General features: G+C 34.6%; 1 protein-coding gene across 3 annotated transcripts in view; it reads right to left on the bottom strand.

The window, feature by feature from the left end:
* Window positions 1-21,682, bottom strand: part of LOC123869546 (pyrokinin-1 receptor-like) — a 55,325-nt gene that overhangs the window by 5,483 nt on the left and 28,160 nt on the right. The window contains exons 5-6 of one of the 3 annotated variants that reach the window (XM_045912526.1): window positions 17,657-17,839; window positions 5,052-6,130 (exon numbers count right to left, since the gene is read on the bottom strand). In XM_045912526.1, the coding sequence (XP_045768482.1) occupies window positions 5,921-6,130; window positions 17,657-17,839 (393 nt within the window). In that variant the 3' untranslated portion in view covers window positions 5,052-5,920. Of the gene's footprint in view, window positions 1-5,051; window positions 6,131-17,651; window positions 17,840-21,682 lie in introns of those variants that run through there. The other 2 variants (XM_045912528.1, XM_045912527.1) reach the window with 2 other exon arrangements.

Here is a 21,682-nt window from a genome sequence, read left to right as displayed (position 1 = left end):
AACTTAAAACGGCTTTGCCAGTAGGGTTGTGATAAGCCACGGTCAAAGTCATCCACCAGACCAGATCAGAGACTATTTCGAAACTATAAATTCCTGTGCTGGGAATCGAACCCAGAACTTCCCACATATAAGACAGTGCCAGGGAGGTCGTTTCCTGCAATCGCGCGCTGTTGCATCGGCTACACGACAGGTGTATGTGACATACAAATTTTTGTTTGTATTAACTACAAACCCGCGTGAGCCCGCGTGTTCAATGTGCCTCACAGCTATTTACGCTACCTTCGCACGTTGTGTTTGATTCAAGCTTTAATTACGAGCTCCAAACTCATTTGAGAGAGAATAAAAAGATCTCGGTATAAGTGAATGCCACCTTTGTTTGTTAACAATTTCGCATCGCACCTGAACAAATATTCCGACAACAGTGTAAACCTCGCAATATCTATTCGACGACATCATTTTCTGATATCGCAAATACTGTTTCACTGACAGTGGAATCGAACGTCAATTAATTGTATTTACTCACTCAAAAATTTTGGGAACCTTGGCGCAAAATAAATACAGCTACTCTATCTATTGGCTCAAAAAATAGTAATTGTATAAGTTTATTATTCTATTATAGTTCGAAAACCCGATGGACGTTGGGGTCCCAAGGTGCTCGAATAGGGGCCTAAATAAATGATTCTTACGTATTACGTAGAGGGTAGGAATTTCCGTAGTGATAAATATAATTTATCAAGTCAGAATTAAAGCTGAAACGATCAATTTGATCTCTTTCCTGACACGATCGCCACTTCACTAAAGTTTTAGAATTTAAATTAATTTTAGATCTGAATGAAATACTAACTAGCAAGCTCAGATAATTTTTACCAAGGTAATTTCAAAACGATGATAGCTAATATTCAACTAAGTACGTACATTATTCATGATATTTATAAAATGACACTAATATTAAAATTGAATTTACCAGTCTATTTTTTACATTATACATAGTTTTATTGGGGTTTTCTTTAAAATGCCTATATTATTTGCGTCATTCCCTATTTTGCCGTGTACTTGATTGACTTGATGGGTGAATCAGGTGTACCTACTACTTAGTTGGCTTAGTTCACCTAATGCAGCTAGGTGAATCAAGTATACTGATTAGTACATATTTTTAGTCAACAAAATAGTATACTTGATTTACCTAGGTGAATCATTATAGTTGAATCAAGTCTACGGCACTTATTTTATTTTGAAACCCCTCACATAAATGTATTGTACACGCACGGGTCGGAGCCGACAATAGTTTTTTGTCTGGAAAACTACGGCAGTGTTTCCGATTTAGCCCAATAAAATATAGTCCACACAAAACATGCTTCAATTCACTGATTGTGTTAAATCACTTGTAGGTATATGGAATTGATACATGCCAAAGCCCAAACCATGTTATGTTTTGTCCAGACTCAAAACTATTGCAAGCTTGTCGGTCCCAACTCCCATCACAAGCCTGCCCGTACATTGCCCGGCGGGCGGGCGGCGCGCGGTGTAGCATGGATCATTCCTTTGAAATTAAAAGAAGTAATAGGTTACCTCACTCTTCACCGCATTCCATACCACCGTAGTTTGGTTTTCATTTGGATACTAACCAATCAAATTCAATGAAATTTTTTAGACACGTTCCAAAAACAAATAGGTACAAATCTGTGTCTGTGATTTGACAGATTTTCGTGAAAATGTGTAGTTTCAAAGTTACACCGGCTAAAACGTTTAGATGCTACTTTGAGCCCGTTTTATTTTAAAACTACACATTTTTTACAAAAATCTGGAAAACCGCAGACAGATTTCCTAAAACGTGTCTACAAAATTTCATTGAGTTTGGTTGGTTAGTATTCAAATGGAAATAAAACTGCGTTTGTTTAGAAAGCGGTGAGGAGCGAGCTAGTATTTACTTATTCTCTTAAAAGATAACATTTCGAAGTCTAAACAGCATTTTTTCATACAGAAGACTTAATGTTCATAATCATAACATTTATCTTGATAACAACATTTATCTTATCTAAAAGCTTCAAATTCAACCTAAAGATTTCATACGAAATTTAAATTTACAAAATGCATCACACTTATATTAGGCCACAAAGTTTCCAACAATAAATTGTATATTACGAATAGAATTACACTCTTAAGGTGCCCACGCACTCGAACTGTAATGCAGGTGAACTGCGCGTCGCGGCAGCGCCCCGCACGATATTCTCTCTAATCGTGACGCGCGGCAGTGACGCGCTACGCGGTACGCGCGTCGCGGCTCAGTTACAATTCAGTTCAAGTGCGTGGGCACCTTTAAACCTCAAGTATACCTTATACAATATAATATTAATTATCACCTTAAATCAATACTGGACACTTTAGAACTAAATAAAATAAAATAAATAAAATAAAATAAAATAAAATAAAAATAAAATAGCCATTTATTCTACTACCATTAAATTCATTACATTTTTTAAATTAATTACATGCAACATTCTTATTCCTTTAAAGTTATTATCATTAGTCATAATAATTAAGTCGTCATTATTATAAGAAAAGTCCAACAATATCATAAGTATTACTATATATCATGTTTCAATGTTATCTAATGTCATTATTATATTTATTTATGATTGTTTGTCAGTGTATTTATAAAAGTGGTATAACAAATATTGTAGTGTACGTAGGTGAGATAGTATAATTGGTTTTTTATGGTAGAAGTCGCCCTTGGGCGTAGGCCTCCCCCAGTTCTCTCCAAGTCCGTCTCTCTTGTGCGCTCCGCATCCATAGCGGTCCCATGACTTGTGCAAACAAATCTGCCCAGCGTCTTCTGGGCCTTCCTCTTTTCCTTTTTCCATTCCGTGGTAGCCATTCTGTAAGTATTTTTGTCCATTTGCTATTGTTCGCTCGGCTAATGTGGCCAGCCCATTTCCATTTTAGTAACCTTATTTGCGTGATGACGTCGCTAACTCCCGTTTTCTTTCGGATCTTATGGTTGTTAATCTTATCTGATAGTTTGATACCTAACATGCTCCTCTCCATTTTCCTTTGACACACCGCAATTTTCTCCTCGTCTGATTTTCTGAGTGCCCATGTTTGGCAGCCATAAATTAGGCATGGCAGTATGGCGACATCATATAGTTTTGCTTTTATCCTAATGTTTATGTCTTTATTTTTCATTATTTCTTTTAGGCTCCAATATTTCTTCCAAGCTAGGGCGATACGTCTTTTCACTTCCTTCTCCGTTCGGTCATCAAATGATACTAATTGTCCAAGGTAAATATATTCGTTGACAATTTCTATTTCTTCCCCTTCTATGATAAAGTGCTGTTGCTTGTCACCGTTTGTCATTACTTTTGTTTTTGATTTGTTAAGTGATAACCCTACTTTCTTGCTTTCTCGAGCTAATTCTGATATCATAACATTTAGGGTTCTAGGACACTCTGAAAAAAGTACGATGTCATCCGCGAATCTTAAATGGCTCAGATATTCGCCGTTTATTTTTATTCCCCTGTTAGACCAGTCTATATTTCTGAATATCGTTTCCATTACTGCCGAGAATATTTTCGGGGATAACGGGTCCCCTTGCCTTACACCCTTTTTAATTGGAAATTCAGGTCCTATTTTTTCTAGTTTAATTTTTGCTGAGCTTTTTCTATATATGCTATGTAGTACTTTAATATATTCTTTTTCAATACCCTGCTGTTTAAGTGATTTCCATATTTCTGAGTGTTCTATTGTATCAAATGCTTTAGTAAAATCTATAAAGCAAATGTATAAAGTAATTCCGTATTCTTTTGTCTTCTCTATTATTTGGGATACAACTTGAATGTGGTCCGTAGTAGCCCAACCCTTACGAAATCCTGCTTGCTCACGAGGTTGGTTTTCTTCAAGGGTTCTCGTGATTCGGTGTAGTATGAGTTTTGCGAATACCTTATATAAGTTTGTCATTAAACTGATCGGTCTATAATTAGATAAATCACTTTTATCTCCTTTCTTGTGCAGAAGAATAGTTGTTGAATTCAACCACTGTTCTGGAGACTTTCCTGTTTTTAATATATTATCATATAATACTTTCAATGCTGGTTTTAAGGGTTCACAGAGAGATGTTAAGAGCTCGTTGGTTATATTGTCTTCACCCGGAGTCTTGTCTTTTTTTTGTGTGCTTATTGCATATTCTATTTCTGATAGTAAGATGTCATTAATGTCAATTTGATTATATCTCACGTAATCGTTATACTCTTCCCAAAGGGAGTTATCTTTTTCCGACGAATATAACGATACATAGAAATCTGTCGCTTCCCTTAAAATGTCTGGACGTCTACTTAGTTGTTTGCCTGTCTTGTTTTTTATGTTTGCTGCCCATTCTGTTGTACTTCGTAGTTCTTTGTAAGCCTTTTTAATAGCTCCTGACTTTTCAATAAATTTTTCGAATGTTTTTGTCCTGTGTAATTTTTTGTCTTTAGATATGCTTTTGTTTATTTTCTTGCTTATTACTGTTATTTCCTTTCTTATTTTACGTGTTCGTTTTAGTTGATATAAAGCTTTCCTCTCTATTAGAAGCTGATGTGTGTGCTCACTTATTTGTGATAGTTTTTCTGTCTTTTTATCAGAAAAATCTTTTACAACGTTATTTATTTCTCTCACTAAATTATTGTATTGTGTTTGGACTACATTTGTCTCATTTACTGCTTTTAGAAATAGTTCTTCCAAATGTTTTCCGTCTTCTTTCGTCAGTGTTGGTAGAGAGTTTGGAGGTCTTGTGTTGTTTATCGTATGTCTTCTCGTTCTTCTTTTGCATCCAAGATTTATTTTGCATCGTATCATTTTGTGATCAGTATTAAAATTTAACTTATTAATGATGTCAAAGCTTTCCATGTCCATAGGTTTATTAGTTAAAATATAGTCAATTTCATTAAAGTATCTATCTCCAGGTGATTGCCACGTCCATTTTTTGTGAGATTTCCTTTTAAATATACTGTTAACAAACCGTAGATCGTGTTCCATGGCAAATTCAACCAGTTTACTACCGTGTTTACTTCTTAGAACTAGTTAATTAATATTATATACCTCATACTTATATGTATATTAAACACTTACTTAATGGGGCTATTGACTTTTTAGATAATAGATTTATGTAATAAAGATTTTAGAATAACGTAACAATGGGAAAGAAAAGGCGTCTTTTCATTTTTTTTCAGAAATGCTCACCAAGCAACTGGGCTAATCTTCACAAGGCATAGATTACTTCTACAGAGACTAGCGTGACACGTTTTAGTATGGATTACTTCATCATAAGTACAATGTTATGCTACAATTCTTTCAACTGAGCCCAGCATACCTACTTAGAATTAATCAAGCCTGTTCACATAATTCAAAGACAAATATTTTTTTACGTGGCTCCGTTTTCTATAGTCCAAGTATAATATTATCATAAATCCGACGCCTTCACTGATTGATCAAAAAATGGTTTAAATGAAATTATTGTCATTCATAAAAAATATTTCCGCAGCGCCATTTCATTAATCACCACCGACCCTACTTAAGTACTTTATTTTTGCAAAATAACACGTTTATCAAGGTAAAACCCATAACAGTAATACTGGTGATTTGTTTACAAAAAAATAACTCGTCGTGATAATCTAACAGTGTCTGAAGTTGTAACTTTCAACATACTCTCAATAAATATCTTAAGTAAAACTTAAAAATAACGCATTTTCAGAGTATCTTTATTACAAAATTGTTTTCGTTTTAACTCTTATTATTCTTTTACTAACAACAGCAGTCAAAACACTTATATTCTTTTGGTATCGTAAGTTTTCTTTATCAGTTCAATAGTTACGCACCAAGGATTTCTGCCATTACAGTCGAAAACACAGTTTAGAGCTTCCTTCAGGATACTCTAAACAGACGTGTCTCAAGTAAGGCCACCTATATTACAATTGACTTGATACAAAAACGTTGCTAATTCTTCTCCACTTAGTTCTTGATCTACTTCGTGTAAGCTGGAGTTTGAAATACTTCGTGGGGATGTGAAGGAGTCTGACCCCTCGGCAAGGCGTTGCTGCCAAAGCCAGTTCGCTCCAGGCACTTCGTTCACGACTGATAGGTCTCTTCGGTGGTAGGACTGCAAAACAAAAAAATCAGTAAAAGGTTTGTCAAAGAAAGATAAAATCCCACACCCGCGACATTTTTTTTACAATTTATTCATAATGTATTTAAGAGATTATTGTCCCCTGTATTTCCTGTGTAAAAGTTTCTAAAGCTTTCAAGTAGGTAATTAAATATGTAGGTGGTACTGTATGAAAATTTTTCCAACCTAAAACAACAACGATAACACAATGTGTACCTATTTGTTTGGGTCGTACTGAACCTATTTGAATATAACAGAATAAAAATACCATCATTTTTAGATGCTCTAACAGTCCGAGAGGAAAAATGAAATTTTGTGCTAGACGCCTTGTAAGTAATATTGTGCATCTATCAGTTATTGTTTAACTTAATTTTCAAATAGTTGTACTACAATATTTAAAGTAAAGTTATTAATTTTTAAAGGAAATTAATAAAAAATTACATAAAGTTTTTAGATATTATATCTCAATATCATGTTAATAGAACCGGCTAGTTTATTGGCCTAAGATATATTTATTTCATTTTTATTCTATGCCTTAAAATATAAGGCATAGCTGGATTTCGAAATATAAAGTGGAAAAACCTTCAATTTCAGTGTTTGGGTATTAATATGTTCTACTTCACGGGCTTAGATTAGGTACTATTTATTCTCTGGATGCAGAGTACTTTTCATTGTTGATCATGCACCTTATCAAAATTTCTTACGGCTCTCGAATATTGATAAAGAGATAACATTTTACAAAGCCCGTAAATCCGGATTTCAACAGCTTTCAAACTTATTACAAGCTGTAAAATTTTATACATTTTAGACAATGTTTTAGCAATAATCCACCAATTCGGGTTATTGCGCAATTTCGTCGCCATTAGTATAGCTTGAAAAATGAAAGACTTTCATGCACTATTACTTAACAGGGCTCTCTCCGTCACTCGCTTCATACAATCGTAGTTCCAATTTCATTTGAATACTAAGCAACCAAAGTCCATGAAATTTTGCAGACATTTCTAGAAAGTAATATCTGCCTACGCACCCCCTTAGAGCGCTTTCCAGTCAGTTTTAACAAAAAAAATACTCCAAAAAGGCAGAGCACGCCCGCCAGCTAACACCGACACAGACGAAGTCCTGTGTTGACTTTGACATCAGTAGCTTTTCCATTTGATTTTGAGGGAGAAATGTACAGATATAATTTTATTCGCCTGTTTATTCTATTATATTCGTAAAAATCCTTGGAAACATCTAACATCTTTTATACCAAAATCATGAATTCAGGTTTATTGTTGTGTTGAAATAGGCATTATTCCAGTAGGACTACCTTTTGGTGATAAAGAAATGAGACTGTATACTTACCTACCTACTACTGAAAATTTCGGTAACTATAAATGTTTTTCAGAAGATTTATTCAGACCTATGTAATAAGAAAATACATAGATCCATTTCACACAAAAATATATTTTTAATACAGTTGCTCAAAAAGTGGCGTATTGCAGGGACGTATAGCGTTCGGGATGTGGGCTATTACATACTCGTGCTTTTTCTTTACCTTTCCCGCACTCGTGCTTTTTCTTTCCCAACTGTCAAAATATTAAAAAGAAAAACCAACCATGAAGTTTTTACTAAAAAAATTCATAGAAGGTTTTATGATTCATGCAAATACGTATTTCTAATAAGAAGCTACTAATTTGTTTCAATATCAGATTTAATAATTTGATTGAATGAGTTTGGTTAGGTTTCATTTCATTTCATCTCATTAAATTTCATTTTCATTTCATATCAATAAAAAACTTCTACTGAAGACTTGGCTTTATGGGCATAGTTCCCTTTGCCTACCAGAATGGGTGAAGAAAAAAAAAAACTCTGCTTATATTCTACGGTTGGCGCCATTTTTCAGAAATTTTCTTTGCGAGTTTAGTTGTTGGTTGAATTTGAAATGAGTAATTTTGACCCTAGTTTTTTATATCTATTAACAATAAAGTTGTTTTAAATTAAATTAAATTAAGTTAGTTGAGTTTATTGTATTTTTATTATTTTATTAAATTGCTTCATTTTTTCGCAACTGTATTAAAAATAGTCGTTCAGTACACGTGCGGAACCGTCATTGCAACTCGTTCCGACTGTCAACCCTCGCCTTCAGCTACGCCTCGGCTCGGGTAGACATTTGTCGGAACTCTTTGCAATGACAGCCTTTCCGCACTTGTAATGAAATATACTATTTCATTTTAGGCTCTCCAAGTAACAAGGCTAACAATAGACAGTCTTGTAACTACGCGAACTCCAGAAAGCCAAACAAATCGTTTGATGCCGTGATATTTCGCTAAATAAAAATTAAAGCCTCTGTTTATTCCTACGTAATTTACATCTCGCCAACATTGATGAAATTTCGAATATCGGGAACTTAAACTACCTTGAGGCGTCTCGAAATATACCAACCAAAATTATCTTAATTTACAAACTCGTATTAAAGGTACAATAAAAGGCACAATTAAATTATACTTTCGTATCAGAAAGGTCAATGTATTTTTAAAATGGATAATTGTTAATTAAAAAAAATCTTCCCACGTGTTTCCCGACGCTAAAATTTTTACTCATCACTCATCATTTAAATACAATGTCTGGTGTAAATAGTAAACAAGCAACAAAATAATCACGAAATTATTGGCACTATGATTTCGCTTTTATTTTGGCTTTCAGCCAGGCTTTCTGTCGTGGTCGTGAAATCAGATTTGTAGTAGAACTACTAGCTGTTCAATGGGCTCACTTGCTTGACAAGTCATATAAATAAAGTGCGATACGAACCAGTAAAAGTTAAAGTTCTGTATGTAAGCTTGGCCCATATTAATTATCTATAAAACATAGTTGGCGCCACTCAAATCATAACATCATATTAGAAGGCGTCATTGATTGGCTGAAGTTGTTCAACATCTGATCGATAAACGTACTGTATATAAAATTCTTATAGTTTTTAGTTGATGAATTGTAGCATAATAAAGGATAATATTTGTAATCAATATATAAGATGAAAACATCTTTATTACTTAGATGATTTGTGAAACGAGCTTGATGATTTGTATATTAGTCACTAAGTTTATTCATTGTACAATTTGGATTGGCCGATAACGATAAGATAAAAAGGGGAGTGGCTAATAAACGTGGAGAGGTTACCTGTAAGAGTGGTTTTAAAACGACGACATTCAAAAATATACTAACGTAAGAGGAACAACATTTATTTGACACAAATGTAAAAGTTAATAAATTTAAATATGAAATAAAAGTGTAATAATTTATCATAAAGATTGTGTTTGTGATTTCGTCAGACCTTACCCAAAAGGTCAGAAGAGGGACATCAAGAAAATATAATATTTTCTTGTCACGCTCACGACTCAGAGAAACAAGTGGAAATATACAGAGGAACGAGAAAGAAGTGGAGGTCTAGTAGACCACAGACATTTTGGAGCACAAGGCCAATATTTGGGCCTCAATATATCAAAGTACCTAGTCATGGCATCAAAGGATTTCTGGATAAACGGGTAGGATCTTTCCATGATTTTATTTTTATTGATACCTATTAATGGTAATTTTTTTTTATTTGTGTGGGTTTTCGTTTTGTTTGTTCTACATTTAGTTATCATTTTGTTAGAAAGCTTTGCTCCGAGTTGGAATGGAAATTATATAACGTTATGATACCTAGAATTACCCACATGTTTATAATTCATCTTGTATATTGGTTATACAAATGCGATCGACCTTCAAATTGTGGTTTAAATAACATTGAGGTATTTAGAAGGCTTATTTTACAATGAAAAATGAAAAATGTTTATTTACAAAATACAGTCTTGTACAATTTTCCTGTGTCTGTGTGGTGGTACCCGCACTAGGTTATCCTGTATCGTGGGTACAATGGAATAGATAGTGAACATAGTGTTAAACAATATAAAAAGTGTGGTTTACTTAATGATGGGCGTTATTGTTACTTTTAAATAGTTTTCAGGATGTATCTACTATGTCCTGCCGGGGTTTTATTTCTCATTAAATGATTTCACAGGTGAATATCTCACGGAACGTGGTATTTCAATCTTCACACTTGTAATCGTGTGCCGAATTAGTTTGGTTAAGAGTTACGATAGGGATTTATTTTCACATAGTGGTTTTGTTTTACGGAAGGTAGGTTCTGGATTTAGGTTCAATCGTTTGCTGCACTCATTGTATAGATAGATGTTTTCCTTTTTCTAGCACACAGTGACGCGATATTATCACACAGCACTCATTGGGCATCTTGAATGTTGTTTTGTGAAATTATTATTTTTTGTAAACCGCTTTGGGATAAGGTAGAAAAAGTTACATGAAATAGCTTTTCGTTTTACGCCTGCCAGTGAAATAATCCGTCTCTACTTGTAATGGTTACTAAGTGATTGGGGATATAAAATGTTAATTGATAAAAATGAAGGTGATCCGTTGTAATAAAGTAATAGTGACCAGGGTTAATAAATTGAGCATTTTGAGAAATATAAATCCTAAAATGGGTGTAAAAGTAGGTTTATCTTATCTGGTTATTCTTTAACTAAATTTAAAATTATGGTAGGTAGGTAGTCAGATAGTTTTAAAATACGGGGTGCATAAATAAGTGTTTTTTTTTTTACAAAAGTGAGGAGAAATGTTTTCATTTATCTATTTTTACCACTTGAAACGCGTAATGTTTGAGTTTCAAACATAACTTTGCTGATAACAGCTCACCATGAACAACCCATGGCCGGCCCACTACTGAGCAACAAGTGTCTCCTCACAGAATGAGAAGGGTTTAGGCCGTAGTCTACCACGCTAGATAACAGCTAATTTACTTTTAATACTGGCACAATAATTTGAGTACTACGAGTAGCAGGTAGGTATAGTATATGGGCAGCGGGGTTTTTTTTTTGTTTACCTGTATTCACGCAATTAACTGTGTACTGCCGCATTTAAATGCAATATGATTTTGTTTTTATTGGATTAACATCGCTTGGCGGGTTAAATTCCTGGCAAATGTTCTATTAAAATTAGAGTAAGTTTTTTTTTAATGGTAATATACCTACAGTACTGCCCTTAGGGCAGGGCGCGATTATAAGTACCTACTACCAAAATACTATTTTCTTTGTTGTACGAAAGAAATTTTAGGCAAATATCTTTGCACTACGCTCGCGTTTGTGGCATGACATTATCCCAGAAATATATTTAAAAAAATTTTCACGCTCGCTTGACTCGCTTCGCGATAGTTCAGTTTCGATATGCATTTAGTTAACGAAACTCTCAGGAAACCACGTTTGTTGTGCTCTCGAAATTGATCAGTCTGTTTGATAAAATCGAAATGCGGTGCCTTATAAATTTCGCTTAGGAGCGCCGGTAGTATCTCATGATAATATGAATAGTGATCATAATTTTTTTTTTTAGGCTGATTAAGCATTGAAGGTTTTTCGGCTGGTCTGGCATTTCGCCTGATTTTATGTTTTTGCTTATTTAGCGCGTTCAGGAAAGCTTTGACAACGTTTTATAACATGAGTATATATATATTTTTTTTGTTTTAGTTACCGAAACAGAAAAAAAAAGCATTAAAGATGTGGGACCGAGGGATAAATCTAGTGTGATTTTTGGTTGGATTATGAAGTTGTAGTTAGGGTATTTAAAATAGAAAGATTTCAATTGTAGGAAATGATGTAAAACATGTTGAGGATAAGTTGTGTAATAAAGTCGATAATTCACTTGTTGGATGTCACGCGATCTCATTGCGAGGAGGAATCTTTTTCTTGTCTCTGTTTTTATAAATACGGTGTTCTGACGGGTTTTTTATTTACGTCTCGGATTATTGAATACTTTCGGTGTTTGATTGGACGGTTAGAGGTTGCAAAAGCAATCGCCCTCTAATTAAAACATTTATTTAGGCATTAGTTCAATTTGGATTAAATCTCGCGAAAAGCCACGGTGGCTGTCTCTCGCGCGTCTTGGAAAGACATTCCTAATGCCTGTTTTTCTGAGGGAGGGATGCATTATCAAGTGAGATGAGCTGCAATGTTTGCGGCTGACTATTTTGGAAAATTTACAATCGTGGCAAGTGGAGTAAAGTTTGACTAAGCTATTTAATGAACAAAGTATATAATGGATTTGGTGAATGGTTATATTATATAACATTTTGATAAATGGATGAATTTGAAGAGTGTATGTATGTGGTTGATGCACATTTGTTTCATATTTTTACTTAAGTTATAAAGTATTACATTTGGTGAGTAGTTATTTATATTTGGTAGGGTAGGTTTGATAAACAGGTAGTTATCTTGATTAATAAGTGAGTTATCATTTTATAAATGCGTACTTTAATGTTTGATGAACTGGTATACTTGATAAATGTGCATATTTTCATACTTCAAAGACAAGTTGTACCTATTAGTTTCTTCAAGCTTTTAGTTGCTGATAATTATATTAACATTCTTTAGAGCGCATGTCCTATGGACGAAATCGTTTATACATACTTTCACTGTTTGAAATGTTACAATCATAAAGATATAGTTATGACTAGAGGGGGTCATAGCTTGTTGCCGCTCTTGTACATCCATGTGTCAACTAGGTATTGTTATCTCAGTATATTTCAGGGAACCTCCGTTCGGGTGAAAGCGATAGCTGTTGGATAAATGCTTGTTGGGTTATCAGAAGACCGTGTAGTCTTCGATGAGGTTACTTGTAAATATTATAGCGAAATAGTAAGTTTAAAAATAGAATGAGGCTAAACTAAAAAAATGAGACAAAGATAAAAATAATAACTTAAAGCATTGAAACAGCATAAAGTGAAATAGTAACTTACAAACTATACATACATATTTACGAATTATGTAGATAGATATAGTATTACTGGATTATGTATATCAAATAAGAATACTGTCAGCTCATGTTTTGTTTTCGGCGTGGTAATTTTACGCTTAAAACTCATAAGAGATATCATGAGGTTCGCTTTCTGTAAAAGTTATTAGCTTTAACAGTTAATTGATTTATTACATTATTTATTTATTATACACTCAACAAGTAAAAGTATTTTGTTTTGACAAAATCCAAAGAAGTACCTATTGGATTAATAAGGCAAGGTACGAAGCATTGGCTGGATTTTACAACATTTAAAGTTTCCTGTTCATTTTTATCATTGAGTTAATTTGAGGCGGAAGGATCCTCTGGAAAATTTTTAAGATTAAGTTATTAGTAAGAAAGTATATTTTGATTAGGTTAGTTTAAAATGTACAGCCGGTAATTTAAAAAAAATATATATATTTAATTTTACATAATAGGTGAAGCTGGTTGATGCACCAAAAATCGAATTATCATAGGAATTTAATTAAGCTAACATTTTTATTTATTATCAACTTCAAATATACAGTAGCAAACTGATTAGTTGGAATACATGCAGTGATTGGAATATTTAAGTTCCGATAGAAGAATCTATATCGTGGCTTGTTCCTTTATGGACAAGAATATTTTTTTTTGACTCGTGGGACCACTTACACAAAATATCAACGTTCGGTTTGGAGGTCTTCCATGGCTATTCCTACAGTTCCATGAGGTATTGAAGAGGTTAACACTTTGTCGCTCATCACATCAACCAGCACGGCATTTGGGTATGATGGATGGATGTAGATAGGTACACATTTGATGGGGGGGGGGGGTTTAGTGGTTTGTATCAATAGGAACCAGGGGTTGAATGAGGAAGGCTGAGGACAGTACGTGTGGTGCTTACTAGGGAAGGTTTATGTTCAACAGTGACCTTATGATGATGACGATGTAGATGACGATGATGATGATGATGGACGTACGAGGACGAATCTTTTACGAAACGAATAAAGGAAAATCGAACAGATGCGGGTCATTACGGTTAACATATAAAATAATGTATAAGGTACCTACTTTCTTCTAATCTTTATGATCGATCAGCTTGTGATAGAGATCTTGATGTCGTAGAGAATAGAGATGTATCGAACGGAATATTTATTTCATTTTTTTTCCTGCTATTATGTTGATATCGCTTTTCTCTATGAAAAGGAATTAATGATAAACTAATAGGTATCATTCGGCGGCGAGTCGCGACTGTGTCGTTCCCAGGGTCGAATTTGGTAGTTCTGCTTATGTTACTCGAAACGACAAAGTACGCCATATGGTGCATATTATGGCTAAAATAAAATATATAAGTATCATGTGAAATTATAAATCAAAGATTCTTTTTGCATGTAGATATTATATGGTTAAGAGGCACAAGTGACGCAACTACTGTACCCTGGCGTTTGTTTAACATTGTCCATTAGTACTTCAGAATGTGGATTTTGCTAGGAAAAAAAAAAAAAAAAAAAAAACAATAGGTAATTGTAAGAAATATGGGAAGCGTAATCTGCATTAAAAGAAAAAGTTTGAATTGGAAGCAACCAGGCATAGGATTTTCATACATCCGTAATCACGTTCCTTTCAACTCTCTAACTATCACGGTTCACGATACGCCGTTCACGGTTCAGGCCGTGACGCACGTGCAGACGGACAGACGGACGGAGAGCAGAGGTTTAGAAAATAGGGTCTCGTAGGCACCCTTCGAGGGGTACGGAACTGGAGAAAACTAAATTATAATAATGATAATAGGTTTTCTAGGTTACCAAGTAAAATTACTTCTCTTAGGTCGGATTGTATTATGATGGATGCTTATGAAACAAAATTAAATGAACGGTCTACTCAAAGTGTTTTATGTTTGCAGGATCCAAGGATGTTGGAAATGAATAAATGAGGAAAAGAAAGACCCAAAACTAGGTATGGGTCAGGGACACAAAGTCCCAAGGAAGGAAAGCCCCGAGGTTACGGGCTATGGACAAAAAGTCCTATAGGAGGAAGGAGGTAGACCCTAGGATAAGGGTCATTAAAAATTTGGATCTGGAGGGAAAGAACCCTAGGATAAGGGTCATTAAAAATTTGGATCTGGAGGGAAATAAGGACAATCACATATGTATCCCGGTAGAAGAGAGACGCGCCAAGGCTCGGAATCCGCGATTTTCCAATAAGAAGGGAAGAAGAAAATATGTGCGTAAAACTATTGCGTTGAAAGTGTATGAAAATGTTTTGTGATTTAAATCGAGAACTGGCGGCGATTAACTTTAAGTTTAGAGAGTTTATTTTATCAAAAGGACAAGAAGTTCACTTACACATATTCATATTAAGAATCGCTCCCGATTCTAAATATAAATATAGAAGAAAACATAATCTTTAAAGGTATGGTGACTATACAATAATATAAAAAGTCAAAACACGTTATATTCGTTAACAAACTATACCTACATCTAGCTAAGATATCTATGGTGTTTGACACTGTTTGATTAAACTTTAAACTTTGTAAAAGATTTTTTCCTCCAGTATGAGTTTCGGCAAGTACATTATGTAGTAGAGCTAGGTAGTTTACATACCATAATTAGTCCTAGCTTTATGTAATTGTAGCATAATAGGTATGTTCGTTTTGTGTACCATATTTATGAGATTTAGCTTTAAAGTGATGCGTGTATGTACGGACTTTAATAGTATTTTCCTAACAAATAGACATATTTTGAATTTGTATAATTGACTTATATAATATAGTTCATCAGTTTTCTTATATAATTCTTTAGTGGGAAGGAGAGTCTAGTTGGAACAGAACTTTTAACAATTTATTTTGAGATACTTGAAACCCTTTAAAGTAGTTTTTAGTAATTAGTTTTACATGCTCATCCCCAAATCTCTATTGAGTGTTCCTGTAAAATATTGGCTTGTGAGTTATAATTGATGCTTCGGACTTTATGCATATACCTACCTTCTTTGATTAAATTGAGGCCTCCTTTAGTTGCTACTGGTCTCGCAATTTTTGATATCTTTATGATTTTTGAAAAATTATTTATAAATTTAGAGTGTCTGCATCTTTTTATTTTAATATTAGCGGAAGAGAACAGAAAAATGAATTTTAGATTAAAGGCTAAATTTGAGTGCTACTGTAGACTGGCAGGTAAAGTTGCGAGGGTAAATAGTTTGGAATTGAATTGAGTTTATCTGCTATTTTCTAATTATATCGGATGGAAAGGGGTGCTGCGAGTGCTCTAAAATTAAGTTGCAATCATAATCAATACCAATGTATCAATAAAACTGTATATTCCTTCTAGTTAAGTTAGCAAGAATATTAATTTAATTAATTACTATCTTAATTTTTTTTTTGTTTTGTTGAACTAAGTCTTTGTCATTTTGGTTGTGAAGTTTACATGTTACTTAAGTTTTAATTTTTTTTTAAAAGCGATGAGACTCGCTTAAAACAGGATGGCCGAGCTGTAAGCTTGGCCCATATTAATTATCTATAAAACATAGTTGGCGCCACTCAAATCATAACATCATATTAGAAGGCGTCATTGATTGGCTGAAGTTGTTCAACATCTGATCGATAAACGTACTGTATATAAAATTCTTATAGTTTTTAGTTGATGAATTGTAGCATAATAAAGGATAATATTTGTAATCAATATATAAGATGAAAACATCTTTATTACTTAGATGATTTGTGAAACGAGCTTGATGATTTGTATATTAGTCACTAAGTTTATTCATTGTACAATTTGGATTGGCCGATAACGATAAGATAAAAAGGGGAGTGGCTAATAAACGTGGAGAGGTTACCTGTAAGAGTGGTTTTAAAACGACGACATTCAAAAATATACTAACGTAAGAGGAACAACATTTATTTGACACAAATGTAAAAGTTAATAAATTTAAATATGAAATAAAAGTGTAATAATTTATCATAAAGATTGTGTTTGTGATTTCGTCAGACCTTACCCAAAATGTACTTTATTGTACCTTCATCATAAAGCAGAAACAACGTAACGTCATACGTCATACAATAATGTAAAGTACAAGAGGCGGCTTTATCGCTAAGTTACTTATTGATGTCTTCAACGGTAGAAGATAATTATATAAAGAAAGAGTTCAGTTGAGGCTGATTTAAAAACTTGGGACCTTTGTGGAACCGACAAAGCAGTAATCGAAAACAAGAAGGCACTGAAATTTACTATTGCAGCTAAAGTTATGTTCCAGGGCGAAATATATTAAGTCAATCATCATAATATAATGCGAGATACAAACTGCTTCATAGAACAATAAAATAGTAGAAGCGCGTATGGAGTGTAATATTATTTTCTTATCTAAAGTCAACTTGTACCAACTTTTAAAAAGTCAAATTTTCTATCCCTCTGCTTCTCTTGTCAACCCTGAAATACTTACTATGTACTTGTAAACTGGACAAGAAGTGACAGCATTACAAAATTTAACTATACCCAGAGTAAGCCGATTTTTTTTTAAATAAAAAATAGCGAGCAAACGAGCAGGCACACTTGGTATTAAGTGATTACCACCGTCCATGAACATTTGCAGCACCAGAGGTACCGCCAATGCGTTGCCGGCCGTTTTGGTGCAAGTGTATGATTCGCACCGTTGTTCCCAAAGCAAAAATGAATGTCTATTGCCTGACCTAACCTGCGCTCGAGGCGGCGCGTCCCCCAGCTGAGATGACGCTGTAGACAGGCGACACAGCAGTCGCGGATACCGCTGTCGCTGCGCAGTCCTTGACGCAGCAAGCTGCCTCTTAGAGGCGAGCAGCGTGCTGTAGGTTCGCTCCAAACGAGGGACTTCTCTGCTGCACCACATTGATAGCGTCAACTGTGTAAAGAAAAATATTCTTATTAATAACTAGCTGATGCCCGCGACTTTGTTCGCGTGGATGTAGGTTTTTTAAAAATCCCGTGGGAACTCTTTGATTTTCCGGGATAAAAAGTAGTCTATGTGCTAATCCAGGGTATAATCTATCTCCATTCTAAATTTCAGCCCAATCCGTCCACTAGTTTTTGCGTGAAGGAGTAACAAACATACACACACACACACACACACACACACACACACACACACACACACACACATACAAACTTTCGCCTTTATAATATTATAGTGTGATAATAATTAGTAAATTTAAACCAAAATGATAAGAATAAACGAAAAAAATCAGTAAGTATTGTATACTCTACCAATAAAGAAAAATTTCAAGAAAACTTGCCAGAAATAAAATTATAAGTCAACATGAATTACCTAATTTCGTAAACAAAATGACCAACTTCCAAGTTCCACCTAAATTTACGAATAATTTGGAATACTAGAACGCAAGTGGTACCAAGCTAGGAGTTTAGATTTATGGGCAGCCTTTGCCACGACAATAGTGGTGTAACTGCTTCCACTCGCTATAAAAAATCCTTTTACCATCAAAGCATCTAACCGGTTGAAAAATCAAGATATATAAGTATTTCCTGTTTATACATTTTTGAAAAATAAGCTCGACTTAATTTTGAGTAATTTTGCGTGCTAATCAATAATTATATAAGGAGAAACATTTCAACTGAAATTAAATATCATCTCATTATAAAAAAATGATTCTGCAAATAAAGAAATTTGAATTAGGTAAGAAGTGTAGTGTAGATGCACTAAACACTTAAAAGTTGTGTGTGTGAAGATAATATTTCTTTTTCGTTTAATAAACACAAGAAATGGTTCGGTGTAAACTGGCAGTCGGGTTTTTTAATACTTTTTAACTGTCATCTTGGAAAACGAACTTTTCCCGTGGGATTTATAAAAACTTACCCCTACGCGTAAAAAGTCGTGGACATAAGCTTGTAGTCTGTATATAATAAATAAAGTAACATAATAGGTGGTACTTGGATATATTGTAAACAATTTTCTTCCTAACCAAGCGTCAAATTAGTTTAATAAAATGTTCCACTCCCTTTCGCCCGGGACGAACCTAAATGATTACTTTTTATTTTATTTTGTTGGTAAAATGTCTTAAATTGGGCTCATTTCAAAAGTTAATTTAACATTCTTTTCTTTCAGCTTCCTTTACATTATTCGTTTCTCAATTAGATTTCTTCTTTATCGTGATTTCACATTTTTCTTTTCCAAGTTTTACGAAATCTGTTGTTGGTATTTTTGCCAAAATTGTAATATTGGTCCTTTTAGACAAATAACATCGTTGCTAAGTAACTTATCGACGAATTTCAAATAGTTTGATTATTAGTTTCGGCTGTAAGCTTATAACTTTGTTGTGTAATTATATAAACGCGAGGATTTCTAAGACAAAATTCAGATAACTTCGATGCGGTGGTGTGAAACATTCTAGAATGATTTGCACCCGATATCTTTGTCCGGGTCGTTTTACCGAGTATCTGATAGCAATTAATCAAATCCAATTTTGATGGCCTCCCTGGCGCAATGGCGAGCGTTAGAGTCTTCTGGATAGGAGGTCTTGAATTCGATTCTCAGATGAGTCAATTTGGGTACTTATTTACATTTTCTGAATTGGATCACATAATATGTAGTCTGTTAGGGGCTTCTGCCACGGTTACCTCGCTACCGACAAAAACCGCTTGGGGCGCCTGTTTAACAGGGCTCTCTCCGTCACTCGTTTCATACAATCGTAGTTCCAATTTTATTTGAATATTAAACAACCAAAGTCCATGAAATTTTGTAGACATATTCTAGAAACTAATATCTGTGTCTGTGGTGTTTTAGATTTTTCTAAAAATATGTAGTTTTAAAATAACAGGGGCTCAAAGATTTGTATGAAAATTTTTAAGACCGCGTAACTTTGAAACCGAATATTTTAACAGAAATCTGGAAACCACAGACATAGATATTAGTTTCTAGAATATGTCTGCAAAATTTCATGGACTTTGGTTGCTTAATATTCAAATGAAATTGGAACTACGATTGTATGAAACGAGTGACGGAGAGAGTTAAAGTACGATGCTACATAAAAGTATATTTATATACTCGTATATGTCGGCGCGCGGCGCTGGCGGCTGATATCAGATAGCACCTTGCCCAATGCGTTTGCTTATGTTAGCGCGTTTAACTTGTCGCGAAGCAAAGTACAAAGAGATCATTGTTTTCATTATGAGCGACGGTGACGTGGTTACCATGCCATCGAACGTGGCCTGGGGTCGGTTTGTTTATCTAATGGGAAAGCTTACATTACAAGCTGAGAGCATGAAGCTGGCAGTCAAATTCTGACCTCTATACCGAATGAGCGCGACCCGCGGGGAGTCGTTATTCGCTCTATTAATTAAACTTAATGAAATCATGACAAAGACTTCTAAACGCAGATTATAACGTGGCCATTTGATTAAGAACTTTGTGACTAGTGATTAGTGAGCGATATCGTTAAATAAGACTCTTTAGTCATTTCATTACACCTAGTTATTGTATTTGCCTCGCGCGTTTCCTTTGCCCACAAAAGATAGACGAACTAAGCTAGAAACCTAGAACCTAGAACCTAGCCTTCTTGATGACGATCGTGAGCCGCTCGCTCCGACATCAGAAGTGGGATCCGTCGCGAGTGCAATTTGGTGAAAATGCGCGAAATTATGCAAGTCATAGCGTAGACTTGCATTGAAAGAAATTATGGACATAGAATGAACATTTGCGTATACTCGTACGTGAAGTGGAACCAGGACCAGTGTACTCCTGCCAGAGATCTGCTAATCAGGTGTGATCTATCCATGTTATTTAATTGGTGTTGAATATTTTCTGTGAAACGAGATTATGACTTATTAGAAAGATGTTTTATTGTGTCAAGCCTATTCTTATTAGAATTTGGTTTTGAAAAAGCGAAAATATTCAGTACCGAGTATAATTGAATTGATTTGTTTATTGAAAGTAAGACAGAGATTTTATTTCAAAGCGTAGAATGTTTGTATCTACGAGTAAAGAAATAATATTACGCAGTGAATTTGTGAATAAGAGCTGTATTAATGTCCCGGCCACATTAGCGGCCAGCAGCGCGATGTTCAGTGGCGTTTCCCTTTGAACGTGGATGTAACCGCGAACAGTGTACGGCGGCAGTAGCAGTGCCGTTTGGCGTTGGACGATTTTAGCCCCGATTCAATAAGCATTGACGACCTTACTAGCTACTACCTTAATGTGACCGCATCGTAACAAAACGTCGCCGTCTTTAAGTGTTAAGTTACGAGGCAATGTTGATAAGTGGTTGCTTTAAGTTGATGCCGAAAAAAAAGGGTTCCGTTACCATTGCGTAAATCTTTATGTCGACTTACCTTGATGGTGTCGATTCTGATGAATCTGATGTATTTCTTTAAAATAAACTGACTTGGTTCAATGGTGTCGATTCTAGTATCTTTCTCTAAACTAGGTTTTGAGTGTTTGGATCTTTTCCTTTTTAATATTGCTGAGAAAGGGCTAAGAGTGAATTTTAAATTAAAGACTCTGAATTTTGGTACTGCTCTGCAAAAGATACTGTACTGGAACTGGTGCCTGTAGTGGTGGGGTTTTGACTGTTTTGAATTGAATTATGTTTGTCTGTCCTGTTTTTATTATCTTGCAAAAACGTGTAATGATTAATGAGTTCCGTGTTCTATCCTAGTATAGTACCACAACATACTTTTTTTATTACACGGCACTGGTGGGAAGAAGTTGCGAATGCTCCGGCATTTGGTTGCC

This window comes from Maniola jurtina, chromosome 11 (genome assembly GCF_905333055.1).
Source record: "Maniola jurtina chromosome 11, ilManJurt1.1, whole genome shotgun sequence".
In the NCBI taxonomy this organism is placed as follows: domain Eukaryota; kingdom Metazoa; phylum Arthropoda; class Insecta; order Lepidoptera; family Nymphalidae; genus Maniola; species Maniola jurtina.
This window is presented reverse-complemented; position numbering and strand designations above follow the sequence as displayed.